We start from the raw sequence: 27,867 nt of genomic DNA, 5'->3' as shown, positions 1-27,867 counted from the left end.
GCACCTCTAAAGATGCAGTACTGAAAATTTTACTGCGTTTGTGTTGTATATTTTTGTATTATTGCTTTGTTGTAACGCCTCTCTACTAACCTATTCATATAATGAAACGTTTTACATTATTACTACTGCTGTCTTTTATGACAGATGAGTGCCGTTGGCATTACTGAGAATGCAAAAGGAGACAACAAGAAGTTTGAAATTTGGTGCAACTCCAGAGAAGAGGTTTATATTGTTCAGGTACGTTAACACATTAAAAATCTTTTGATTTTGTTTTCTACGTTTTCTAATTGTCAGCAAGTCCCACAGAATGACCAAACTCAATACTGATTTGATCTTAATAATGAGTATCATCTATATACTGTAAATACTGTTTCCTCAACTATGTCCTCTGAGGCTGAATGTTAATCCCAATAACTACTAAACCTCTGAAAAAAATGTGTGTATATTATTATTGTATGTATACATTTAGATTTATGTCTTCAGCAATGTCGACATTGTTGGTCTTCTTTTATGAAATTTGTAGAATACAAAAATACAAAATAACAACAGAGCAAAGCACAATGTACTGTATTTGAAAACCTGGTATTCATATGGGTATCTACCCAAGTTTACATTGTGTTTTTAATATTTTTCTGACGCTTTCAGGCGCCAACAGCTGAAGTAAAAACGACTTGGGTAAATGAGATCAGGAAGGTTCTGACAACCCAGCTGGAAGCGTGCAGAGGTACAGAGACAGGATGTACTCTACAACCCGTTTCTAAACTTAGTGTTGACACTAATGCATTTAAGATTTTATTAGAAATGATTAGGAAGAAAAATCATATGTTCCAAAATGAGCGTTTCAAAATGGTGATTCTTTGTTACAGAAGCCAGCCAGCAGAGGGCAGCAGATCCAGTTTTCCAGTTTCCTCCTGTGCCCAGTGGAGCAGCAAGTCTCAGGTGAGTCTGTATTCCCCACACCACTTATCTGTATTGAATCAGCTGTTTGATTTGTGACAGTCTTTTCACCTGTGGACTTGTGTCCACCCACAGTCCATTCAAGTCTGGTCAGAAGAGCTTTAAGAAGGGAGAGGAGAAGAAAACTGAACCCTGCAGCCCTGATGTCAACTCCTCTTCCTCACCAAAGCCCACAGGAAAAGGTGAGTACAGAGAGTGAGAGACATCCCTAACCCTTTTAAAAATATTCCTTTAGTATTGTAGTCCAAGTATTGTACAAAGTGCATTTCTTGATTAACCTAAGTGTTAACATCTGTCCCTTCCATGAATCATATAAATCCTTCCCTCTTTATTTCCTTTCTTCCTTTACACTTACATTCTTCCTTCCTTCTTTTTGTCCATCCTGTCTTCCTGCTTTTCCTGTGGGTCAGATGAGGCTGTGACAAGCCCTACCTCAGACAGAGCTGCTGTGGCTAAAAAGCGCTTTACTTTACAGGGCTTCAGTAACCTCAAAGCCCAGAAAGGTAACTGCAGGTCACTGTCAATTTCATGCCCAACATATCACATCATCTCTGCATTTGTGAAATGAAACGGTGTATTTCTAGTCAGCTGAAGTCATCCATAAAAATAGACATTTTGGGAATTTGCTTACTTGCTTTGTTACTGAGAATTCAATGTTAGATGCCTCTTCCATGTCTGTATGGTGATTACAAGACTCAAGAAAGTTGCTGGTGGTTGTCAAGAAACAGTCATAGCTGTCTGCCAGGGTTCACAGCATTGAACACACACACACACACACACACACACACACTGTGTATCTAAAAAGGTATATATACTGCATGCTTGCCTCCACAGAGCCCTCAGCTACTGATGATAAAAGTTTTACATTACCCATGACGATCCTCCTGTCACCAGGTATCACACAGCCCCAGACCCTTGTTTCATTCCACCTAGCACAGCTTTGACCCATCATGTTTGGAAAAGCACAGCAGCGAAATGGAATTGAGCCATCGTTAATCTGCCTGTGTGTTTTTCCTCCTGTCTGCATGTCTTTTGTGAAAAAAGCCTGTGTAGATTTTATGGTAGCCTCCTCCATTCAAAAAGTATCACAACCTTTAGCATCATTGAAGGTGCACTTCTTATTAGAATTGTTTTTTTAATGTCTGTATTAGTTGTCTTTCCTCAGCCTTTCTGCTGTGAGTTTACAGTAGACCTGTGTCCTTTCAGTTAAAGCTGAAAGTTTGTTGTGTGCCACGTGTTCTTTATCCTTTCCTCATCAACCTGTTCCTTTTGAATGTCATTGTTTTGGTCCTGGCTTCTGTCGTTCCTCAGCAACCATCCTTGACCAATTTTTTTCTTTGTTGATGGCAGGATCTCCCACAAGCCCTGATCACAAGACCAAGCGTCAGAGCGATCCCACACCATTTGGCTTCAAAGGTAGTTAACTTGCCCGCTGATAACCGCATCCTTTCCCTGTCTGCTTAGTTTTTCATCAATGATGAGCACAGCCTTGGTCTCTAACAATCACAAGTTTGGCCAGCTGTAGCTGCTGGCTGAGTGACTGGCTGTATTTTTATTGCCTCCTGTCCCTCAGATCCAGGTCCTCCTCCTCTCCACCTGAGCAAGGCCAGGTGGTTCAGCACCTCTAGTCTCTTACAAACAAAGTGGAGAGGTACACCGGCAAGAGTCGGCTCACGCTGGCTGTGTGTCAGGCCCACTGTTTCACCACTAAATACACTTCCGTCTTTCTCAGTTTTTGCTTTGCTGTGCCTTGTCTCCACCTTCCTTTTAGGTCTAGTGAAAATCATAGAAATGCACACTGATATGGAGGAAAATCTGCCTGCCGCTTTTCCTTTCTTCATTTAAAATATGGAGATGCATGCCGATATCCAAGGTCTTTTTGGTAACACTTGTAGTTATGGAAGTATGTCATGCAGGGATTTGTAGGATTAGCCGTTTTCCTTTCTCTGTTCACAAGAGCTCTTTGTGGTCCTTTTTCTCACTTTTCCACAGTTCACTGCAGGTCACACACGTGTTTGACAGCCCCTGAACCTGAATGCTGCTGTAAATTAAACACAGGTCTCCCTCTTCCCTGCAGGCTGGAACAAGGCCTCGCTGTCGCTGGATGCCTCAGAGGAGCATGATGGATATTCCAGTGCTGAGGATCCTCTTAACTCTGACCCAGAGGATGAAAATGGAAAGAAGCTGGTGAGACATGTATATGGCAAACATTGGCTAAATTGTCTATACTTGAATCAGACATCTTGTGCGGACTACTTTACTCATGTCAAATTATGGGAACTCGTCTCCTATTGTCCCCAAATGTGAGGTAAACCTTTGCTTTTTTGTTAGGTTTAGGGTAGGGTTTGGGTGCTTACAGTTAAGGTCAAGATAAATATGTCCTTCAAAGTGACAAAAACAGGTCTGGCAAACACAGAGAAAAGTTAGCATTCATTAGCTGTTTCTGGCCATATGACATTTGGTTTGTCCAAATGGCCATAAACCAACTCTTGAGGGAAATATCTGGCTCTTTAGCCCCTAAATGCTACACTATGTTCACCAGCTAATTGCCAGCTCTGTCTGACTTTTGTTTGGTGCTAGGAAGATAGTGGTTTTAACAGAGTTTATTCACTGAGAACATGTGCCAACTTTGGCTGGAAATGAGATTTACGAGAGCAGAGAAACCGAACCAGAACAGTAAATCAAAACAGCGAACCCATCCATCCATCCATCCATCCATTTTCTATACCGCTTATCCGTCAGGGTAACAGTGAACCCAAAGATGCTAAAACAGGGGTTCAAAAAGTGCAAACCATGGGGTCAATGCCTTCAGAAACATTTTGTTAAATGTTCTGTGGTGCTGATGGCATCTGCAGAGTTTGATGATAACGCTCTGTGGGTTCATTGCTGTGAGTGAAACCTTTGGTTATTTGACCTATCTTTTAATATACGCTGATGTAACTGTAAAGTGCTAATTTTCTTATTTTACTGTGCATCCTTTCATTTTTTCTCATCTTGACTTTGAATAGTGTGCTGGCAAATATACAGTGATGGTTGACTACGAGAAGGGAGGTGTTCAGGAGCTCTCAGTGAAGAGTGGAGACATGGTGCAGCTGGTCAAGGAAGGAGATGACGGACAGTGGTGAGAAAACAGCTTTAAGTGCGGCTTATAAGAAATAAAAAAATATTTAAGCATTGCTATAAAGATTATGTGTGTGTGTCTGTGTGTGTTGTGTGTGGTCATGCAGGTTTGTGCGTAACCTGAGCACTTCGAAGGAGGGCTGGATCGCAGCTGCTAATCTCATCACACTCATTGGAAAGTCCAAGTCATGCCAGTCTCTCACCAGCTCAGGTATTCAAACAAACTATCCCAAATAAAGTGTGCGGCACATGAACAAGTTGTTGTTGAGCAAGACCACTGCGTTCCTGACGTTAATGCTTTGTGCGTGTGCTTATGTTTCCAACAGAAGGCAGCGGCTCTGGGAACCTCAGCACATCGTCCAGCTGCAGTGAGACCTACACAAGCTTCTCTGACATCAAACCCTGAACTCATTGGCACTTCCTCTTTCACCAAACTGCCCTTGCGAATGCTAGCATCATGTTGCTCTCTGTGCTATTTTGCCACCATCGATACTCATCGAACTTCCGTCAGGTTTCCACAGAAAGCTGTATTTTTGTCAGTTTTTAAAACCATGCACATGCACCAGTTATTGAGATAATATGTCATATCATACATGTGAACAGGTTATAGATTCATTGTGGTGCAGTTGTACAGTGACAATACTGGGTATATCACAGACAGTAATTTCACGGAATAGTAGAGTGATCTTCCTCTAGTCATACACTTGTCTGTATATTTTTGGTGAAGAACAGAGGATCCCCGTGATTATAATGTCATAGATGTATGAATGGACCAGCGGGACTGATCTCAGTTAATGCATCTATTTATGTAAACATTAACACTGGAGAAAGACCAGTTGTCCTACGTGGATAACTTGTTGTCTTCATGTTCATCTGCACTTCAGTTTATAATTCCACTTTTACTGTACATTAAAACAGGGAGATAAATACGCACAGCCTGTTTAGCTTGAATGAATGTTCTTCGTCTAATCACACTCCATCGTTTACTTTTTTCCCTTTATGTGTATTTATTTATTCATAAGAAAGAGAAAAGCTCACATATACAGTATTTAGTCGCTTTTTAATTTACTTCTCATCTCTCTTTTTCTTACTGTCTTTTTACCCTCTTCTTGTCTGTCATTTGTGTCTCTGTTGTCAGTCAGTCATTACAAACCTGTTTTGCCACCAACAGTCCAAACTCTGATGGCCTCATGGTCAAATTCTGTGGGTTTTCATGTATAGTTAAAAAATGTTTCCCCATGTGGATAATCAGAGATCACTGTATAGCGCTAACGTATTCCCTGTGGAGGAATCATGTTCTGAATGTAGATATTGTTCATTAAAATCTGTCTGTCATGAAATGTCTGTTATTTTGAAATGCTATATTGTACATTAAGTATGGTGATGTCACTGCCTTGTGACTTGTCTAATTATTTTTTACATAAAGGAGTTGTGATAATTCAATCACTGTCTCTTATTTTGTCTTTTGTCTAGAAAGGATGGCTTTATACCCGATTGTGCGATGAAATACTCTTATATCTTGTCTCATTATGGCTCTTCATAGCTCAGTGCTGAGCCATTTTTCTGTGGCTGAAGAAAATCAAGCCTTTCCGAAACATTCACAGCATTCGTGGGTGAAAATGTTCAGCACAAAGGCAAGCAATGTCGTCTATACATGCAGAAATGAAACTGAAACTCTCTAACTGGGTTGCCAAGTCTGTTTAAACCCACCTTTTATACTGAATTCTGTAAACCTATATCTTGCCATACTCAGAGTGACATATTAGTGGCATATTAACAATCAATTCAGTGATTTATGGGGTTCTGAACTGAAGCAGGCCATTCTCTGAAACTACAGTAACAACAGAATTAAATCTTTTCTGAAAACAGCAGATAAAAAAAAATCACGTAAAGCCTTCTACGATAGAAAATAAGAAAGAAAGAGATTTGAATTTAATAAAAACTTGTTTGTTAGAATGAAATTATAAAATAAGAATATCTTGTTAATATTCGAATACAAAATACAATAAAAAATGTAATATTTCACCGCTTACCCTAGATCCAGGATAAATGCTGGATAGAATATAACGGAACAATTACATTTTTAAAATGAGATTGTTACTTTAAAAAATGATGCCAAAAAATAAGGGCAGAAGTCTAGATTTATTTATTCGTTCATTAAATTATTCAGTTTTTGTATTTATTTTACTAATTTAATGAATGAATATAATTTTGCCTAGTTGCCCGGACACTGCTTTTATTGTGAAATCTGTTCGAACATTGAGGAGGCTGGCTTGACCGCAGTTACCTTGAGAGCGTCCCCTACCCGGAAGTTTTGCGAGTGGGAGTTCGCGCCTTATTATAAATTCTCTGGTTCCGGTTGAGTCCGGGTTCTGGGTGGGTTTTATTCACATCCCCCGGCTTTCTGATACTGTCCCAAATAATACACATTACATTAATTTGCTACTCCACTTTGCCCCGAGTTGTGAGTGTGTTTGGTCTGTCTTTAAGTGTCAGCCCTGTGACTGGCGGTGTACCCCTCCACCGCCCTCCGCGAGTATAGAAAATGTTGTGATTATGTTGGGGTGCGGGGTGGAGACATGGAGTCATGCACGGTCTGTATCAATACTTTCAGGAGTTTTTTCCGACAAATAACATCGTGCTCAAATGTGGGATTTTGCCAGTTCGATGGGGGATATGTCGAATAGAACCTGGCAACCGCCAACGAACGATGTGATGGGCGGTCAAATATTACACAGAAGGAATGAACCCCAACTACTCTGTAACCTTGCTAGTGCACAGTTAAACACTTGAGTTTTTAATCTGTTAGTGGATAGAAATGACCGTGTTCTGTGTACTTTGTCAGCGATCCGAGGAAACGAGGATAACCGGAGCGTTATCGACTAAAGATCAAGTCACTGCTCATCAGAACTGTTTGGTAAGTATTAGCACTTGCTTCCTAGATGTAACGTTTGTGTGTAAACTAGGCTATGGGTTGAAATATTAGGTGGAAGGAGAGACAGAGGCAGAAAGTAAACCGTCAAATATTGACTCGTTTGACACCTTTCTGATGGAGGCACGTTAAGGCAAGAGAGACATAATGAAGACATAATTGTGGTCAAAGTGCGGAGCTCTCCTGTACCTGCTGAGCTGGTAGAGGATGTGGTAATGACGAGAAAGGGCACATTTTTGCATTCAGAGATGGCAGCTTCTAAAAAGTACATTTATTCAGTTACTAAGTACAAGTACACGTACTTATTAGTCGTAGTACCTTCAGCTACATTTAGTTTATAAAATATGTATGTTATAAATTAAACCACACAACAGCGAATAGAATTATTAAAATAAGTAATAATAATGAAATGATATATAACAATCTTAACACTGACAGGTTCCATTGGGCTGAGTACTTTTATTTTTAAATACAGTATGCTGATAAAATATATGGGAGTTGTACATCACTAAATGTGAATGTTTCTTCCACTTTTTATTAAGGAGTTGTGACCAAGGTGTGGTCTGAGCAGGACATTTTACAGTTAAAACATAAACATGTTAGTGCTTTGTGCTGGACGAGCAATAACAGAAATGAGAACAAAAATGAAAATCATATTTATCTTTTACTTTAAATGTAAATCCCCCCATTTCACAGACTATTACTTAATTAACCAAGAAAATAACCAGCACTTCAATCAGTGATGATAATAATCATTATTTGCCGTATTCACTAATACTGATTTATCGTTCTGTATTACTGCAGCTTTGTCCTTGCTCACGTCGTCTTTGTTTTACAGTTATTTTCCTCGGGTATTTTTTGCCGGGATTCTCCAGAGTCTGACGATCTGTTTGGTTTCTCTGTGAAGGACGTGATGATAGAAGTGAAACGAGGAAGCAAACTGGTAAAAATTATTGATATTTTAGGTTACACTATATAGACTGAAGTATTGGGAACTCGCCATTACACCAGTGGGGACTCAGAGGACATCGCAATCTAAGTGCATGGGCATGTCCACCCTTTGCTGCCGGGAAGACTCTGTGGGATTTTGGAGTGTTTCCGTGAGGGTTTTTTCCTATTAATTCACAACAGACGTCTCTGTTCTGGTTCATCCTGGGGGCATTTTGGACAAAGCATAGCATTGTCCAAAATGTCTTGGTATATGTCCCTTCACTGGAAGAAAGGGGCCGAGTCCAACCCCTGAATAACAGCCCCTGTCCACACTTGAATCCAATAATAAAGAAGTGTGTCCCAGTACTTTTGTCTAGATAGCGTATGGATAGCCTAACCCACTGATTGTGTACTGGAGGCTCTTTTTAGTTCCGTCACTCGATGTGTTTGCATTAGGTTTGTACCAGATGTAAGAAGAAGGGTGCCACTGCTGGGTGTGAAGTCAAACGCTGCAAGAGGTCCTACCACTACCCGTGTGCTGTTCAGGAAGGAGCGAAGACCATCGAGGATGAAGAGAAGGGAAGTTATGGGTTAGTCCAACATAACTGTTTGCCCGTGTAGACAATAGTTTTGTATTCTAAATCCTGTATGGGAAAAAGTTTAATTGTTGGAAGAACCATCTATGCAATTTAATTACAGTTGAATACAACATAATTTTTCTTATTTTGGATTGATTTAATTGATTTGTTGACATGTTTCCACCCTTCAGGCTGTACTGCTTCAAACACTATCAACAAAAACAAGGTAAGTGGGCATCTCAGAACTTTTCCTTCTTGCTGTACTCCTGTCATCACTTTTTTTAGTGTGTGATGTATTATGTGTTGATTTTTTTCTTTTCCTTCTCCAGAAAACAAGAGCTCTGTAAATGGATGTGCCTCTTCCACAAAGCCCCACACTTCCAAAAATCCCAGTCAAGCAGGACCATCTAAGGTTTGACTGATCGACTTATCCACTGCATAGACTTAAAGCAAATCGCCCGAAACTCACTGGCGGATTCATTTATGCATTTTGGTTTTGTACCTTTGTGAGTCCTTACAGCAGCAGGCTGGTTAATGCAGGATTTTTTTTGTTAGGATTTAACAAGATAGATCGATAGATAGATAGATACTTTATTGATGGGTGGAGGCAGTCGTGGATCAGCGGTTAGGGTGTCGGACCCGTAACCAGTGGATCGCTGGTTCGATTCACCGTCCCGGTGTCCATGGCTGAGGTAACCTTGAGCAAGGTACCTAACCCCCACTGCTCCCCGGGCGCTGCACGCGGTCGCCCACTGCCCCGGGTTTGCTGTGTGTGTGTGCACGTCACTTGGGTGGGTTAAATGCAGAGAACAAATTTCGTTGGAGTGAGTTCCCTCCAATGACAAAATATGTCACTTTCATCTTTCATCTTTCATCTTGATCCCGAGGGAAATTCAACAATACAGAAGTGTCAGTTTTATGTCCGTATGTATTTGTGGAAGTAAATGGTAATTTGATCTCCCTGTAGCCCACCAGACCTTTAATCCTCAAATAAGTGGCACAGTGCTGAAAGCTCAAAATACTCATCAGGATTTTATCTGATCCCAAATCTCATTTAGCACATATTGATAAACGTGTTTTACTTTCATGAGGTTTATTGCCTTACTTGTGAGAAGACAGAGGGAACTATCAGTTTGGAAAATTTGTCAGATAGCATCGTTAGGTAAGTATGTTCACGTTTTTTTGATAGTATGATGAAATATTTCTGTCTCTATTCTGCTCTTCAACGTCTGATCATGTTCTAACAGCCAGGTCTGTGTGTTTTCAGACTGTATTGTGACAAGCATGCTCCTCTATCACATAAGAGGAACACCAGAAGTAAGTCCTGCTCAGGCTGAACATGTCTCCTGTCTTTCTGTGGTTCTTAGTATCACAGATTAAATGTCTTTCTTCCTGACAGGCGATTCTACAGCCGCTCGACCGTTTGTGGACAGCAGTGACTCCAGCTCATCCAGCAGTACAAAGCATTTATCTTATAAGGTACACATATTATTCATAGACACTTTGAATAAACTTTTAAAATATCATTTCTGTCAATGTTTTTAATTGTTCTGCCTCTGCTTTTGTAACAGAGACGGTTGAGTTGCACTGACAAGTAAGTGTGTGCTTATTTGCTTGCTGGCATTTTGGCTGGCTGTCTGGCAAGCAGCATGTCATGCTTTCAGCCACTGTTACAGCTCAAATGATTATTTGTATTTCAAATGTAGTACACTGGACTTCTGGAACCTTATGCCTTTCGTGTCACAATTTCAAAAACATAAGGGGCTTCAGGGGATCAGCAACTTTTGACTTGAAATAATCCTGCACACTGTCTATCATTTGCTCTCACTTTATTGTTCAAACCTTAAATCAACCAAATCAGCCAAAACCACCACACACACAGTATGTAACAGTGAGCTCCTGAGATATAAAAACAAACGTGATACTCTTCCACCTGTAAACATTCACATTACATTTATTGATTTTATAGAAATCGAGTTCACGTTATTGGGCCTTTTACAGACATCATATTAAAAATGTTTTTTTCTCTCTCTCTTTTTTTTTTTTTACAAATCAGTCCTGTTTTATACCGTCTTAAAAAAGTAGAAAAAGACAACAAAAACAATATATATATATATACACATATCAGCAAGACAAATAAGACTTACCGTATTTTCAGTCTATAATGCGCACTTAAAAATCATTTAATTTTCTCAAAAATCGACGGTGCGTTTATGTATTAATTCCGGTTGTTCTTATTGACCTCGAATCGATTTTATGTGGTGCACGGCGCTCAAAAATCTGTCAAAATGTTTTAGTACGACTTTGTTAAGCTACAAAGCCGCACCGCTTGATGGATTGTCGGAGCATTACGGCAAGTCAGGAGCCTCGCGGAGTAATACGTTCTGTGACTCAACATAACATTTCCCCAAAATGGCACCTCTTAAGAGACATGCTTACGAAGCACATTTCAAACTCCAGGCTATTAGTCACGCAGTACAACATGGGAATAGAGCAGCTGCGAGAGAATTTAACATTAGTGAATCAATGGTACGGAAGTGGAGGAAACAAGAAGATGACCTGTGCCGAGCAAAGAAGACCAGAAAGAGTTTCCGCGGGAACAAAGCGAGATGGCCACAGTTGGAGGACAAAATTGAACAGTGGGTCATTGAACAGAGAACAGGAGGTAGAAGCGTCTCTACAGTCTCTATTCGACTCATGGCAACAGCAGTAGCACATGATATGAAGATCAACGACTTTCAAGGAGGTCCTTCTTGGTGCTTCCGTTTTATGAAAAGACGTAATCTCTTCGTCCACAGAAGAACTACCATCTCGCAGCAACTGCTAAAGGAGTACGAAGAAAATAGACCCGTTCATTGGTATTGTGCCGATTGATATCCGATGGGCTTTGTAGTCGCAAAATACGTATATATTTTATATAATACATTACATATATGAGGCTGGACAGATATGGATGTAAACTGTAACTTGACTAATGTGTGAAGGCATGCAGCCGTGAGGCGATAAATCTAGTTTTACATGCAGCCTCTTCACTTTTTGCTGGCGATAATCTGTGTATTTAGTGTAAAATGTTCATAGTTATAATGTCTGGTGGTTCTTCTCTGTCACAGGCACCAAGCTCCCCCTTTTAAACGTAAATCTGAAGACTGGAATGGGATAGTGACTGATGATTCTTCAGATCCAGGTTAACCCGTTTACAGTACATGTCACAATGGAAACTATGTGGGATTAGCACTCTTGTGTAAAGTTGTTAGCATACAGATTAAATTTACTTTTCCTTCCCTCCTACAGATGCGAATGTGCCTGATACAGACATAGCAATATTTGGCCCTATAGAATCTGATTTAGAAGGAAGTGAGTCTCAAGTAAGTAATCTTTGATTACTCCTCAGTAACATCATCATTGGAGTCTGAAGGTGTTCAGTAAGCTGATATCATTTTTCTCCTTTTGTTTGTTTTCCCCTCCTGCTTGATTGTTTTCAGCTGATCAGGTGAGTTCAATCCTCTGTTATTATCTGAAGATATGTTCATTTTTTGTAGAATGTTTTTGTGTGACCTTAAAAAACAAAACACCAGTATAGTTTTGTAATAAATATTTACCTTACTCAAAATGTTGAGATTTTTTTGAAGCTACTGCTTTACTTTTGCATGTGCTAACTCCTTTGTGTGTAGTTTTTGGTGGTGTTGTATTCGAGAGAGGAATTTCGGTGTACGTAAAAATATACTGACAATATATTGAAGTTGAAGGTTTTGTATGTTTTATTTTTTTACTTTAACTTAACTTACCACCAGGGGGCGATCAAGGTGTGTTGGCTTCATTGCTGGAGAGCTCATCTAAAGATGCCAATATCATCGTTCTCAGAACTTGTAATGGGTGTTTTTTGAAAGAAATTTGGCATTTTATAGACAAAACAAACACTTAATAGGCTGATCTGATTGACACTGCAAAATATCATGCTGTCCCTCATGTTAGATTAAAATGCAATCCGTTATAACACCACCACAAACTACAGCCTCAAACACGATAACAAAGTTGAATTCTTACCTCTCTGGCACAGTGCTAACAGCTGTTAAAAATGAAATGTTAGTTTTCTTTGAAGGGCCGTTGTTTCTCTTTGGTGTGGTCACTCAATGTAAAAATAAGATCATTTTCTCCACCCACAGAAGAGACGGTGCGAGTCCCACTGGGTCCACTTCAGGTAGGCCACCACAACAGATTCAGTGCATGTCGAGAATGTAGCTTAGGCATACAGTAATACGCTAATGGTTTGCGATCTCCTGCTGTCTCTAATAGGAAACCAACTGGAGAACGACAGCATGAAACATGAAATTAAAGATGAAGATGAAACAGTGAGTTGTTACATAGTGTGTCTGTTCCTCCTTAACAGCTATACATTCTCATCTGGAGCCTTTGAGCAGTATCTTCTAATGTCTCATTTAGTCCTGGAGTAGATTTGGTCTTTTTCTCTGATCAACAAGTTAACTCGTAGATACTTGAAGCTATTTTGAATTAGTTTCCATCAGAAAGTTATTTCAGAATCAATTCATATGTGATTCACGTATGGTGGACCATCACCACTAGCAAGAACAATACTAACTCACTGAAACGTGTTTGCTTTCTGTCAGGATGCTGAGTCAGAGAGTCTGCTGTCTCCCATGATGAGAAGCCCGGAGACTCAGTCACTTTCAACAACAAGTGCTGCACTGCCAACTCAGACTGTATCAACTGCACTGGCTTTGGTGAAGGCAGAAGAGGTCAAGAAAGAAGGTACAGAATGTATTTTAATCACCAACATCAGTATAACTCTAATTTGGCCAATAAAATCACAGATCTGTTGAGATCAGACATCAATCCGCAGGAGGACCAGCAGGTTCACCAAAAACACTCCGTAATTGTGGCTGTAGTTGTTACTCTGGTGGGGAGGGGGAGTTACCCATATGTTGTACACGCTCCAGACGGGGTTAAAATCACAGAGCCGAATGTGAAAATCACTCCACCTCTTCTAGGGAAATTAATCCAGTCCGAATGTCTACATTGTGTTTACATTGTCACCATTTTCGCCTAGCCATGTCAGTATGCAAATATGCATTTGTTACAGCAAAAAAAAAAAAAAATCACTTCTTGTTGTGATTATGATGGAAGTGAGTGCATAAGAGGAGTGATGTATTAGGACAAGCCTTTGAAATAATAATATATTTGAAGCACAAGTGTAGCACATGTCTAGTGAGCTATGTAACACATGAACCGATCTCTTTTCTCAGAGTCCAGTCCTGTTCATGACACCGCTGGACCCTCTGTCCCATGTCAAAACTCTACTGGGCCTCCTCCCTCTCCAGTCCACTCGGAACCCCACGGTATAACCAGTTCAGCCGTTTCTCCAGCTGCACTTGAAACCACCTCCTCCCCTGCAGCATTCCCCTCACAGCCAGAGCCAGGCATCGACTCCACCAGCTTCTGGAGAAACTGCAACGCAGCAGGATGCACGCAGGCCATCTTCATGGATTTCATTAATGAGATGAACAGTATCTCCAGCAGAATTCAGTCAGATCAGGCCAGCCAAGAGGGTGAGGGAGGATACAAGATACCCAGAAGCCCAGCCTCAACCTTATTTATTTTTTAACATGATTATAAAGCTCTTGCTCTTCTCTTGACAGATTATGATCTAGCGCTGACGGTGATGGAGGCGTCTGGGAAACTGGCAGAACTTGTTACTAAACAGCACACAGGTGTGTACACATGCTAATTTTAGCATTCAGCTAAGGCTGACAAAGTCGATTTGACTGATGAAAGTTGTGGAATGATACAGAGCTGCCTCACACCATGAGTCTGACTGGTTAAACTTTTGTTTCAGATAACAATATGACCTTTCTTGTGGTGCCACCCTGGGCCAAACTTGAAGCTCCACAGTTTGCAGACTTTTCATCTGCTTCATTTGTATTAACTAATGGACAGAAAATTGTTTTTCCATCCAGCAGTTTTGCTGTTTGCGAGGTTATTTTCATTACAATCTCGTAGTATATAGCTGTAAGGGGGATATCCACTGAGGTGTATAGCCCATTTTTAGGCTCTAAAATTGAAAGAAAGGCAGCACAGCTTAACATTATTGCATGTTTAAGCTTTTTGTTTTAGAGATGGAAAATCTGGTTCTCATTGCTGTGACGAGCAGCAAGCTGTAAAATCTTCAGCACTGTTTTATTGGAAACATGATTAAAGTGAATTCCTACAATCTATGTTGAAATGACAAAATAACTGAGAATTGAATCTAATTTAGTCAAAGGATTTAAAAATATTTAATCACTGATCTTTGACAACATATGGTTATTTTACCAGCAATTAAATGGCCTAAGTACTGTGGAATATTGAACACTATTATCATTTCTAAACAACAGCGTATTGCTTTTGCAGAGTTACAGAGGAAACAAATGGAGCTGCAGAGGGCAGCAGCAGCGATGAAGAAGGTCGTCTTACCACTGAGGAGATGAGTCCATCAGCAGCTGCTATACAAACATGGACATCAGCGTGTATGGTTTACTTTCTTTTATTTTTGTTACTCTTGTTTTGTATTTCAAATTACTATTTATGTTTATTTTTAATGATTCAAAGTATTGAAGACAGTGGAAAGGGCTGGATGTAAGATACAAAAATGTAACGGTATTTGATGGTTCCCATGCACTGGTCTTGGAAGCCATCACCATTTCAGGCTATGGTCATGATGCATGATGCATTTCGTAAAAATAATTTCAAATAAGTTTGTTCGTTTTTACTGCATTGAGGCAATATGTACTTGAAGCGAAGTGAGATGTTTTTGTACAAGTACAGCAGAATAATACAAAAAACTTGTCATTATGTTTAAAATGTGTTTTATACATTTCTGTTGTTTTGTGAAAGTTTGAATAGGGATTTCATTCCCAAAGTCACCCACCTCCAATTTGCACAGAGAAGAGAAACGCTCCAAAGACTAAGTATTGTTGGGAGTTTTGACCTCTGTTGGTGAATACCTCATAATGTCTTCAAACTAATGGTATTTACAGTCACTCCTTGTCCTTTTACAAATTAATTATTGATTAATAATTAATTATAATAATTAATTATTAATTATAATTAATTGCAATGATCAATTATTAATCAATAATTAATTGTTGATTAATAATTAATTATTGTCAGTATGTGGTCTGATGAACCATTTAAAGACTATCTCACTTACAGTAAACGTGATGACAAACACAGGATGGGAGAATAATGCCTGTGCATCTGGACGTTTGAGTGAACTCAGAAGAGTCCAGGGTGTTCATTTGTTACAGAGTGAAACTGATAAAATTGAAAAAACAAAATGTTGGTGTATGTTTCTTGTTCCAGAACCCTTTTTGCTCAACTTGTCACACATCTTCCAAATAACAGATGAACCTAATTACACAGTGAATTGTTCCTATCTTTCGAACCACCTATTTAACCATATATACCAAAAAATTGATATGGTCCTCTGTGCATCATTATCAGAAAATTTAGTTTGAAAAAAACCTAATTTTCCAGTTATAACAAACAGCTTTAGAGACACACTTCAAAATTGTTCAGTGCTAAAAAATATCTCAACACCAAACAAAGAAAAACAGACAGAACCTAAAGTGAACGTCCCAAAGCTAGCATCTGAGCTGAACATGGCAGCTTCGCAGAACAACATCTGTATCCACGAAACAAAGCCAGCAGAACAATAACGTGGTTAGTGTGAGGTGAGCTCCCAAGCAGAACCCTGAAGCATTCACTGCGGATCACTTTACCAGGGACCAAACTGCCATAATTGTTTTTTTTACTACATTACAGTGTACAGATTTATGTCATGAAACAGGTGGCTGATCTGAACCTCCCTGAACATCATCCACACACTCTGGGATGGCAATGTTGCAACAGCCTGTAGGTCCAATACCAGACAGAGCGACCTGTGATTAAAGCTTTGAAAAAACACAAGTTAGGGTTTACTTACACTTCCAGAAATTATACTGATACATGATGACTGCACTTGGTGGACTCACTGCATACTGTACATTCTGCACGTTGATGGTTTGAACCTTGTGGTTTATCAATGATTTATTGATTCACAAGAGATTCAATTAGAAGGCTTAATAGTTATACTTAATTAATTAATTAATAAAATGCATGAAAACCTAATTCTTTTTCAAATAGTCTTTTTTTTTTATTATTAATTTCCTTGCAGATGTCACAAAATTCAACTAGCATGTCGTCATACTCAGAATCAATCAATAAACAAGTATTCATTTTGAAGTAGAAATGAGCAAATAAGTTTTTCAAAATACTCACAGCAGTAGTGCAGACCTCACTAAGTAACGTAAGAAATGTTAATCCTGTAAAATATTGTTTTGAACATACAGCTGGCATGTGGATGAAAACGTGTCCAGGAACACACACACGTCAAGCTTCTCTTCTGCTTCACTGTAAACTGATTTTTAAAGACTCCAATCATTTCTTTCAGCTCAGGCAGGCAAATTTAACCACCAGTTCATAACAACTGAAGCGCCAGGTGTGCTAAAACAGAAATAAAGAAACACTAAAGCAGCTTTTTATGTTAGGCTGTCATAGCTGCATTAAATAATACTTTCCAAGCTGTGGAATCCACAAATGCAGCTTATAGATTATTATTTTCACATCTGTAACAGTTTAAGACTGAATCTGTTCTGAGCATTGCATAATCTCTGACTGGAGTTTTACTTAAAAGAGACTTAATAAAGGCTTGAATCTGAATTCTTGACATGCCAGTGTGCAGGCTATAAAATACCTGTTCTAGCCTGACGTCTAGAAGTGCAAACAACCTGAACACAATAATTCCAGACTGCACATCCCAGCTATGATGCAGTCCTTCAGAGAAGTCATATTCAAAATGATTAAAAATAAGTGCAAATGCTAAAGTAGCAAACTTGGTCAGTTACACAGAATAATAGAAAAATTGAAGTCATATCGGGTGACTGGCAAGAATCATTCAAGTCTATAAACACAACTTATTATGTCACTACAATATCATATTATGTCTGTCAATATGTTTCAGTTCCTGCCTTACACAACATGTGTAAATGAACAGGAAGTCAGGCACTGTGGCAAACCGCTGCTGTCACTGGACTGTGCAGCAACGCTACCGGTCAGCTCAGCTTTGCAATTTTGAGAAGTACAGCTCTGTTTGTAGTCTGGAGTTGAGAAACAGATGTGACAGTGATGGTGACGATTACCTATGTGTAACCACCCGTGAAGAGAACGATGAAGTCCTTTGAGAAGTCACTGCATCAGTCTGTAACCATCCGGGGTCAAAGTCAGTTTCTGAAGGCTCCACAGCGGCTGGCTCGACATATGAAATCTTTGAGCAGGTTGCCGTCAATCTGCCAGAAAGCAGCAGTCTGTGTCACCTCAGTCAAGTGATTCACACAGAACTTAAAGCAGAACTCTTCCAAGTCCTGAATAACAAAGGTAAGCGCAAAATTAGTGAATGGTTCTTCATTCTGGTCAGATGTTATCTTAAGAGATTAATGAGACATTTGGATCAACTCTTCGAGACATATTTCTGTGGTGGCTCAACAGTCACAACAACAACCGCATTTTCCTGACATTGAAATGTGCTCTGCCCTTCTATGGGGTGTTTTGTTGCCAGGCACACAGTGCACAGGTGGGAAGAGAGGCACAAAATGAGTCATTCAAATGAGTCAGAGTTGGTATTTTGGGAGAAATTGGGTCTTGGAACTTTGTGCTGAGAATACAGAATAAGCATAGCTTAACTACAATATTTATTTCTGGTACAACATGAATCTGATGATTTTATCAACAATAGCAAATTAAGTACTTTAAGAAGTAATAATATCAATTAATAACGCACAAAGCAGTGTAGCTGCAGATTTCAACCAACTGAATAAGTGGCACATTTGAAGAAACAAACCATATTCAATGTGAAATACAGCAGAATAATGATTGAAATAATAACTTAATCCTTATTGTCGCAATCAATTCTTACAAGATGCACATTTTTTCCCCTTTACAGTGGATGTAATAAAATCCTGGATGGATCAAATCTTTTTTGGAATTGTGTCCTTGTTCTGTCCATGGAGGTCTTAAATGCTTAAGACATGTCATTTCAATTTTACAAACTATGGGACCTTTGGACCTTTTTTTTCGCTACTTGGGAAACATCACAGCACGGCCTCTAAAAAGTAAAAAGAGGGCTGGTGAAGCAGTGTGGGAATAACTGCTGCTTGTTACTCTGCAGGATATGTCCTGACTGCCACAGGAGTGACCATATGATACCATCCCTTGGTACTGGCAACACAACTCGATAACAGTGCTTTTTTTATGATGTTCACACCCACTACTGTGCAGCTCCCCATCACTATCAGGGACTGAAACTTTCTATTAAGCATGTGCAGACTTTACTCCAGGGTCTAGACTCAGGGGGATCCTGTTCTATCTCCTGTCTTCTTATGGCCCTCTCCTTCTCAGTTTTTCTGTGTTTACAACAACACCCAGTTGATCACATGTACAATGAAACTAGTTTTCATTGTTTATGTAACCTTTGGCTAACTCAGACTCCAGTTGATCTCTTGATGACTGGTGGTGAAGACTCACCTCTGCATCGTAACGCACAGCAGCAGACAGCAGGGAGAAGGCATTTTCAACAGTGATTCCCCTCTTTATAATATGTTGACACAGACGCTTCAGGCGGTTCTCACAGTATGACGTCGCAAGGTCCAGCAGTCCTGACGGAGCAGAGACAGTCATACTGTAAGTATTAACAACTAACAGCAGGACAAGTGGCAGGAAGGATCAGGCTGTGACCTGTGACAGCAGCATGCTAACCAATGGCATCCTCAGGAGGCAGCTCCACATTGTCTGTGTAAAGGAACTCGAGGAAGGAACGGTACACCGGGTAGGAGAACTGGTCTATTTCAATCACCTCCTTCATGTCCTCGTTCCAGTGGGACTGAAACATGGATCGGAAGTGTTCACACCTGCGCAACAGTTTGGTTCAGAACAGACAGAGATTTATTTTGAATTGTTTACATTCTGTGGTACAACCTGACAGCTGTGAGACGAAAATCCCTGACCTGATTTTGAGAACTGCTTTGTGGACGTAGATATATTTGCCATCAACGCAGAATTTGAGGTCAGCCGTCTCTGGGTTGTCAAACTCTTTCTTCAGAGACTGAGCCACGGTCAAGAAGTCATCGTGCTCTGGAGGGAGAAAACACACCCACACACATCAAGCTCTGACATTAGAAAGCTGAAAAATTGAAGCAGGACCAGTCTTTTAATTCGATGAGGCTTTATTTTATATTTTCCTGATCCTTTCCTTGAAAGAGTTGGGTAATTAGAACTAATTACAAGTCAAACTGAGACAGTTCTCAATTCCAGTCTACACTATTCGAATGCAACACTTCAACAAGGTTTAATTGGGATTATCTCATAATGCAGTTTCAGTTTTAGATTCCTGGTGTTGTTGGCTTACTGGCACATGTGAACAGCACACAGCCATCGTTAATGTCGTTAGCAACACCTGTTCTTTTCCTACTATGACAAGTCAAAATGTCTTCTGTGAAAATATTCTATATAATATCGTTTTAAATATATATTTATATCTATCTATTTGTTTTTTGTTTTTTTTTTTAAATGGAGTAGGTCTTCCAAGGAAATTCCCATGGAAATAAAACACCACATATTGATTTTGATATTTTTTACACTAGACTATTTAAAAAAGCAGTGTATTTATTCTTTCACAGCTGCATTTCCTTGCCTCTATCGTTTCCCCTCTCTCATGCGCACACACACACAGACTGTCAAATGATCGGCCTGTGAATAGTTTCTCTTCGTGATAGTGTAGGTGCATGAACTAAAACCTAATCACTTCCTGGCTTACCAGTCATCAGAAACAGAAAGCTGATTTGTGGTTGACGGAACCAAACATCACTGGCACAGTCATCAAATTAAACCAGCATCATTTGGGCACTTGAGCCCTGATTCTTACCCACGAAAAGAAGCCTCCACATAACTGAGGGGGTGGCGAAGCATGCAAAGACATCATCTGTGCAGGTGAAGTGTGTGAGGTGAGGCAGTACTATAGACTGGCCCCTGCACTGGCCCCACATGTACACCTGACCACTCTGAGTCTTAGCAGCTGAGGTGTGTGTGGAGTGACAGGCAGCAATTTCCACAATCCTGTCAAAGAAGCCAGAGGAGAGAAGCGAGTGGTGTATAAGACAGTGAGAAGAGGGATTAACACATCTGTGGTGATGGTGCTCCTCACCTGTCTTTCTCAGTCATGATCTGAACTGGGCTCAGCTGGTTGCTCTTGTTGCCAGTGCCAAGTTGTCCATATGTGTTGGCACCCCAAGCATAAAGCAAGCCCTCGTCTGTTAGTGCCAGGGAGTGGGCATAGCCTGCCACGATCTAGACAGGAAAAAATTTTTTTGACGTACAACCCATAATTTTAAGATGCCAAATCTAATTTGTTTTGAAAAACCAACAAAGTCTACTCTTAATAAAAACAATTAAGAACTGATGCAATACATAGCAAGGAAACAATTGGTTGATAGCAACTTCATAATCCATTGGTAAATGGATTAGTCTGTCTAAGGAAAAACAATTCAACTCAATTTTGATTATTCATGAACCACAAACTTGCTGAGTAACATTATCAACTGCGAGGACTTTGAAATCGTTTTTCCTTTCTTTCTTAGTCACTTTGGCCTCTGGTTAGTTTAAATATTAGTGTTACTAATAATATATTAAAATTTAAAAATCCACCTTTGCACCAGTTTTGAAGAAAGACAGAATAGAAGCAAAAGCATTATGCAAAGATTTACAAATTGCAAGACCATAAGCAATGTAATCATAAGCAGCGTAGAAGTGCAAACTACAAAACTCTAGGAGTGCCAAATCACAAAAAATACCAATTCTTGCAAAACGTTGCTTTAAAAGAGGTGAATCAGAATGTAGTGATGTACTGGTTCCTTGAAATGTCTACATGAACCGGACTGTTGACTGCATGTTTATACTATTTTATAATGATATCAAGTCTCACTGGTGGAGATGCACACACTTGAAAGGTTCATCCAAGCATAAGTTTTTGTGAAGGTGGAATCTCACACCTGTTGGACACATAAGCCCTGTAGAGCTACAAGGCGACAGGGAGTGAGCTGGTTCCCATTATTTCCAAGTCCAAGTTGGCCATTCCCATTGTAGCCCCAGCCGTACACCTGCAGAGACACGAAGGTATTATGAGTGTTGTGGTAGCTGGAGAACACACTGTTTATAGCTCCAGCGCAAAATAAAATAGTCACCTCTCCATTGTCCACTACAGCCAGAGACGAGGTCTGACCACAGACGATACTGACAGCCACTTTGTTCTGCAGGCAGCTGGACACTCTGCGGGGTGTGGGCTGGTTCGCTGTGGAGCCTGAACCCACCTGACCACAGTTGTTGTAGCCCCATGCATAAACCTGGCAGGAAGTTGGAGAGGCATTATGCAGGATTTGTCACACCATTAAGCCATTTTGGACACAGACAGCTGATGTCCAGAAATGTACTGAACAAATGAACAACTGAAAATATTTTAAAGAATAACATACAACATAAAACAGATACAGACACTGCCACACTCTTCTAGTGGGTTATGCTGTAAGTGGTGATTGGGAGGAATAATTTTTCTATGCGCCTATACATTTTTTTTCTTGCATTATGAAGACTTTCATATCCCTCAGTCTATCTATCCATCGGTACAGACTCCAAGAATTTAGAGCTCCCAATTTAGCAGCTGCTGGTAGCTTCATACTTGCTGGAAAGGACTTGAAAGTGAAATCAATCTTCTCATGTAACTCTAAGCAAGACAGCAAATGTGATTCCCAGAATACTTTCACACTTCTTCAACTATTCAAGATCCTCTTTTTGTGAATTTCAGGAAACAGGAAACAGCATACTACAGTATAAAGTTGACTGTGTCTGAAGTAATATGAAGGACAATAGCTTCCTTGAGGCTGAGCTTAGTTTTCTAAGTTTTCAGCTCAGGGGAAAAACTTAGAGCCCCGAGACGGTCCGCATGACTAAGCACTGCCTGTGACCAAAGCCGAATGTCCTGTATCATTAGAAAGGTTTTAAACAGGTTTCCATTCTGCTGCTGTATAATTCACCAGTAAAAAACCATTTCTTGCACTAGTCACTCACTTCTCCTGAGTCAGTCAGCGCCATTGAGTGGTGAGAGCCACAGGCCACCTCTGTGACCTTCTTATTGAGCAGGCTGGCAGACACGAGCACTGGAGCTACTCCTTGGTTGGTTGTCCCATTTCCCAGTTGGCTGTAACCATTATGGCCCCAGGCAAATAGCTCTCCATCTGAAACACAGAAAGACTAGTCATGCTGCAGGAATTTTTAATCCAAACGTGAGGAGGAAGATTAAAGGTTTTGTGCAGCTACCCTCTGTGGCCAGGAGGATGTGGGGTCCGCTGCCGTAGCTCAGGCTGACCACTTTCCTCCCACTCAGGAAGTCCACCTTCTTGGGCACTATGGTGCTCTGGCTGTCCCCTGTTCCCAGGCAGTTACTGCAGTTCAGCCCAAAAACGTACACCTGAGTGTGGGGGGGGGTACAAACGAGAGAACGTGTCATGCGGATCAGTGATAAGCAGGACTGAGCAGAGACAAGCCCAGCCAGCTGAGTGGATAACAGGTCACATTCCAGTCACATAAACATCAACACTAACAGGCGGTGCTGGTAAGAGCTGAAATCTTCAGGCTGTAAACATCAGTGCTGAAATATTTTTGCTGAATTAAGTTATTATGATTATGTGTAAGCAGTCAGTCGCTTAATATCACACCCAGGAGTCACAGAGCAACATTAGCATTCATTTGGAATGTTTCTGGCTACCTGATGAATATAAGTCCAGTACTGATTTCCTCTTACTCCTGTTATGTCTTAACTCCCGAGGGAAATATCCGGATAATTAGCTGCTAAACACTCCACTGTCTTCACAGTTTCTTTCTGATTTTGTTCTGTCTGCTGCTTGGTTCTGGGCTGGTGGTGTACAGTGGGCTTAGCTCTTGAAAACAGTTGTCTGCTGTGGCTAGAAACGAGGCGAGGTGAGTGAGACAACACAGTAAAGTTGCAGACGGTATTTCAAAGCTGTTCTATTTTCCTTTTTTTGGCCAAGCCATATACAAAACATTTAAGAATTATAACATATAAATTATATAAAACGGACATGCAAAGTCAAGCCCATTTCATCAGTAAAACTGGATTCAATGCACTACTTTCTCTCCACCCTGCTGCAAGCGCCTTTAGGCTTGTAGGCTCAGATGGTTGATGGGTAATGTTGCCAAATGACTAATTTGTTATTTTAAAACATTTGGTTGCATCAGCTTTAAGAGACTTCAAAAGCTTCTCTCAGTTTTTCTGCACCACATTCTGTTTTTTTCTCCTTTTGTCTGTCCATCTTGTTCCATTCCACTATTAATGCAAATGTTTAAATTTATCCACCCAACAGGGAAGGGAAAAGGCATGTGGCAGAGCTAGAATGGACTGGAATAAAAGCACTTGGCTCGGAGAGAGGCTGACAGATGTTATACCCAACTGTAGTGGGCTGGGAGCCCACATGATTGGAACAGTCAGCCACACAGTATTTAGTTATTTTCATTTTAAGCAGGGGATGAAATTATTTCAAAATATGCATATTTTGCATTGCCAGAATTGATGGAAATCTGCCACAGCAATGGAGAACTTTAATCCCTGGAAAAGTTGGATGATAAAATCTCTGTAGGTTTCAGGACGTGTCCTGCAGTAGGTCGGCAGCTGTCAATGTCCTGGACAAGTGGGAGCGAATTAAAAACTGTGTTTACTGAGCCTATAGGCAGAGTGAGCAATTCTATCAGTTACGCACAAGTTGACTTCTCAAAGAAACCTTGGAACCCTCACATTTACCCTGTTTTGCCTCTGAGCTCTCACCTCATCATCATTGGTGATGTAGATGGCCTCATTGGCAGACATTCCAAACACACACGCTTTCCGTATTGTGGAGAGCTCCTGGGGACTCATCAGGCTGAAAAGGGGCCATTTGGTTACATCCACCATGATGCACCTGCTGCGAGTCTGTGGCGAGGATGGCAGGGTACAGGGGTGAACTTCAATCCAAAGGCATGGCACAGGACAGGGGCAGGGTGTGGACAGGCAAAGATGCCAGTGCTGCAGTCTGTCTGAAAATATACACAGTCAGGGAGCATCGAAGATATTTGTGAATCTGTACAAACATTCTTTCACTCAGTGCACTTAAACACATTTATCCTGAGTTAGATCTAAAGCATTTTAAAGTAAAGTTCATGAATACCGTGATATTCAGCTTAATAAGAAATAATGCTAAACCTCATCTCTTTGAGGAGATTAACGAGAAGTTGGGTCATGTGGTGTAAGCCAGTTCCCGGCTCCAGCTGCATGTCAAAGTGTGCCTGGGCAAAATACTGAACCTTAAATTGTCCCCGATGGCTGTTCCTTCAGTGTGTGAGAGTTGTGTGAATGCCTGAGACTTGAAATATTATGGGGTCAATTGGATAGAAAGTGCTGTCATCAGTGTATAAATGTGTGTGGGAATGGGTGTGTGTGGAGTGTGTTGTAAGGTACTCTGAGTGGCCTGTAGAACAGAAAAAGCTCAATATAGAAATCCAAGTCATTTACCTTTCCATTTAATATAATGCAACTATAGTGTAGTAGTTTATGAATGTATATCATCCTCGTCTTTCAAAGACACAGGCTGACACTTTGACAGCACTGCATAAAGCTTTAATGTTACAGTATATATTATCATCAAACACTGGTTTAGATTAGATATACGGTATATGGAGGCTAGTATGCAAAAACTGTAAAAATACTAAGGTAAATTATGTTATATGTAATAATAGTCAAATAATATACAATAATGGAACCCTGCAATGTGCTATTCTACTGTGTGAAGTCTTTCAGACTTATACTCAAGCACATCTCCCTGATTAAACTTTTTAGACTGTAAATGCAGGGCTTTTGCTTGCGGTGTGTTCCACATGCTGGTATTGCAACTTCTCCTCCATCTGAATACTTTAACCTTTTTAAACTAATCATGAGAGACAGTCGTTAATTCATGAAATGAGACACACTACCAACCTTCTCCTGTCCGCCTAGCAATACATGAGCATAAACTGTGATACCAGAGTATATATAGTACAAATAATGTACTGGAAGACATATTTTCATAATGTATTTATATAGTGGTTATTTGTCTTCCTTACGTGTTTGTAATTGTTCATATACAAGAACACATATTGGCCAATACATACAGCAGTAAAGATTTGAACCACTGATATGCTCACTTGGATGCCATTTCTCAACAGAAAATATGAGTTTAAAATAAGAGGAAAGCAAAAATTCATTGTCAAACAACACAACTGAACGAGTCTTGACACACTGAGCTGCAGCGAAGGGAGACAGTTGTCTTTGTGGACATTAACGAAGCTTTAATGATAAAAACAAAGCAACATCTGCTTTAGCGTGAATCGTCTGCTTATTGTTTAGATGTGTGGCTATTTCTGTCTCTCTCACTGTTTTAAATGAAAACAGCTTATTATCCCAGAAGGCTTAGATTTTTCTGAGAAAATGGGTTTAATGAGTGTTAAAAGTCTGGGTCACAGAGGTTTTCTGTGTTGTAACAACAACGCTAAACCAACTGCAACTTCAACACGTGTGTCATATTAAGCACCCAGCAAATACGGGCCGCTTCAGTGCTGAAATAAAAAAGTTAGTAAGCTAGCGAGCTGGCTAATGTTGCCCATTGTTACAAACGCATTATTCAGCAAACTGTCCAGCTGACACAACACAGCAAAGTGAACGGAGTTGGTGCTAGACTGATCCGGTTGAAAAGTCCCTCTAGTCTAAGCTAACTTGTTTTTCAACTGGTTGCCGTTGACGAATTTAGTCTGGAAGACAACAGCTTTCAAACAACTTTCAAAATTAGACAAAAGTATTATTTACATTTCAGTTAAACCCACCTGTTAAACTGTCCTATATCTGGTTGTTGTTAACGGTCGCGGCTGTGTTTCAACACGCCACACGGGTCTGTGGCAGCCGGACGTCTGTGTTTTCACTTTCTGATGCAGCCGCCACGCTCTGCAGCCCCGACGCTTATTTGCGGAAGTGAGGAGAAAAATAATGTCACGTGATTAAGAGACCAAAATAATCGATTGCGGACTGGGATTGGAGTTGACAATCCAATCCAATGATTCCAGCTCAAGAACCCGTCAAAGGACACTTTCACAAATTCATTAAGATAGCCTTCTTACAGTCCATAAAAACAGCAGGTTGCTCATCAAAATAAATAAATAAATGAAAAATAAAAATCTTTACTCACGAACATCTCACGATCTTCCTCACTACATGGAGCATAGGCTCAGCAGTTATTGAGGTTTGCCTCTGATGGCTCTGGAAGAGGCTGACAATACATAGTCATCTCGGATTATCACTTAATCGTTTCAGATATTTTTTCAGGCAAAAATGCCAAACATTTTTTGGTTAAAGTTTCTTAAATGTCAGGATTCGCTATTTTTCTTTGTCATTTATGATGGTCAATGTAGAGTCTTTGGGTTTTAGACCAATGGTTGAACAAAAGAATGAATTTGAAGACATCACTGCAGCTTCTGGAAGATTGAGATGATCATTTTTTTTCAAACATTTCATGGACATAGCAGCCGTGTCACGGTAGCATCAATCTACCGGACCAATTCCAAAACTTTTAATAAGCATAAATAATTTCCACATCGAAATATGTAAACATAGGGTTAATATATTCTGGACCATTCAATGTGGGAGAAAGAGTAGATGCAAGTTTAATAATTTTCCAAAAGCTAAGTGAACTTGGTAAACAGGATGTTCAGGAATGCTAACAAGTCCTAATGATGAGGTCAAAAAAACTTACCATTTATGTTTACATATTTTATTGCCCCCACCCCAAACTGCCATCATTTTAATTACCACAAACCTTTTTCCAGTCAGTAAACCTGGGAAATCCGCATCAAGGTCGACCCGTGTTAGTGTTGTGGAGGCCAGTTATCTTATTTAGTATGCAACTCAAATTCAGGCTGAGTTAATCATTGCCCTTGAGTCAGTGTGTTCACCAACACACACGCCTTCTCCTGTTCAGTAAACGGAAACTGTGTCACTTACAAAACAAATATGTTCATTACACAATGAGGCTGTTTTGAGTGTCCAGAGTAACCTTATTTTTCAGAACCAGCTGCCAAATCTACCCTCACCTGTACAGTGAAAGTCTGATGTACCTGTGCTGTCAGGTAAATCATCAC

The 27,867-nt window shown here is 40.1% G+C and overlaps 3 protein-coding genes across 13 annotated transcripts in view; 2 read left to right on the top strand and 1 right to left on the bottom strand.

Moving 5' to 3' along the window:
* mcf2lb (mcf.2 cell line derived transforming sequence-like b) overlaps positions 1-5,514 on the top strand; it is a 35,421-nt gene extending 29,907 nt beyond the window's left edge. The window contains exons 23-33 of one of the 4 annotated variants that reach the window (XM_046404870.1): positions 145-237; positions 646-724; positions 867-939; positions 1,033-1,139; positions 1,368-1,460; positions 2,308-2,373; positions 2,531-2,608; positions 3,035-3,144; positions 3,966-4,078; positions 4,185-4,288; positions 4,404-5,514. In XM_046404870.1, the coding sequence (XP_046260826.1) occupies positions 145-237; positions 646-724; positions 867-939; positions 1,033-1,139; positions 1,368-1,460; positions 2,308-2,373; positions 2,531-2,608; positions 3,035-3,144; positions 3,966-4,078; positions 4,185-4,288; positions 4,404-4,483 (996 nt within the window). In that variant the 3' untranslated portion in view covers positions 4,484-5,514. The remainder of the gene's footprint in view (positions 1-144; positions 238-645; positions 725-866; positions 940-1,032; positions 1,140-1,367; positions 1,461-2,307; positions 2,374-2,530; positions 2,609-3,034; positions 3,145-3,965; positions 4,079-4,184; positions 4,289-4,403) is intronic. The other 3 variants (XM_046404868.1, XM_046404866.1, XM_046404869.1) reach the window with 3 other exon arrangements.
* Positions 5,515-6,682: 1,168 nt separating this feature from the next.
* phf11 (PHD finger protein 11) lies at positions 6,683-15,058 on the top strand. 4 transcript variants are annotated; one of them, XM_046404112.1, is made up of 19 exons: positions 6,683-6,838; positions 6,923-6,994; positions 7,848-7,952; positions 8,396-8,529; positions 8,709-8,743; positions 8,847-8,929; positions 9,609-9,679; positions 9,785-9,834; positions 9,917-9,996; positions 10,089-10,111; positions 11,628-11,701; positions 11,809-11,882; positions 12,000-12,007; positions 12,681-12,715; positions 12,811-12,866; positions 13,143-13,284; positions 13,779-14,081; positions 14,172-14,243; positions 14,923-15,058. In XM_046404112.1, exons 1-19 carry the CDS (start codon positions 6,821-6,823, stop codon positions 14,997-14,999), a joined length of 1,512 nt encoding a protein of 503 aa, XP_046260068.1. In that variant the 5' UTR covers positions 6,683-6,820; the 3' UTR covers positions 15,000-15,058. The 4 variants fall into 4 exon arrangements, with proteins under 4 accessions (XP_046260068.1, XP_046260067.1, XP_046260069.1 ...); XM_046404111.1 differs by having other exon boundaries at positions 6,698-6,994; XM_046404113.1 differs by lacking the exon at positions 9,609-9,679 and having other exon boundaries at positions 6,703-6,994; positions 9,822-9,834.
* Positions 15,059-15,360: 302 nt separating this feature from the next.
* LOC124067062 (RCC1 and BTB domain-containing protein 1-like) lies at positions 15,361-27,589 on the bottom strand. 5 transcript variants are annotated; one of them, XR_006844693.1, is made up of 15 exons: positions 27,546-27,586; positions 26,919-26,999; positions 26,560-26,691; positions 24,494-24,741; positions 22,972-23,122; positions 22,723-22,889; positions 21,843-22,001; positions 21,651-21,758; positions 20,807-20,949; positions 20,528-20,718; positions 19,611-19,737; positions 19,363-19,514; positions 19,132-19,262; positions 17,751-17,972; positions 15,361-16,463 (listed from the first exon to the last, which is right to left on the bottom strand). XR_006844693.1 is itself a non-coding variant. In XM_046404109.1 (14 exons), the coding sequence occupies exons 4-14, from the start codon at positions 24,617-24,619 to the stop codon at positions 17,832-17,834; spliced, it is 1,521 nt and encodes a 506-aa protein (XP_046260065.1). In that variant the 5' UTR covers positions 24,620-24,741; positions 26,560-26,691; positions 26,919-26,999; positions 27,546-27,589; the 3' UTR covers positions 16,681-17,831. The 5 variants fall into 5 exon arrangements, 3 of the variants coding, with proteins under 3 accessions (XP_046260065.1, XP_046260064.1, XP_046260063.1); XM_046404109.1 differs by lacking the exon at positions 15,361-16,463 and having other exon boundaries at positions 16,681-17,897; positions 27,546-27,589; XM_046404108.1 differs by lacking the exon at positions 15,361-16,463 and having other exon boundaries at positions 16,681-17,972; positions 24,494-24,737.
* Positions 27,590-27,867: the final 278 nt, after the last annotated feature.

The sequence above is a fragment of the Scatophagus argus genome, chromosome 11 (assembly GCF_020382885.2).
Source record: "Scatophagus argus isolate fScaArg1 chromosome 11, fScaArg1.pri, whole genome shotgun sequence".
Taxonomy (NCBI): domain Eukaryota; kingdom Metazoa; phylum Chordata; class Actinopteri; family Scatophagidae; genus Scatophagus; species Scatophagus argus.
This window is presented reverse-complemented; position numbering and strand designations above follow the sequence as displayed.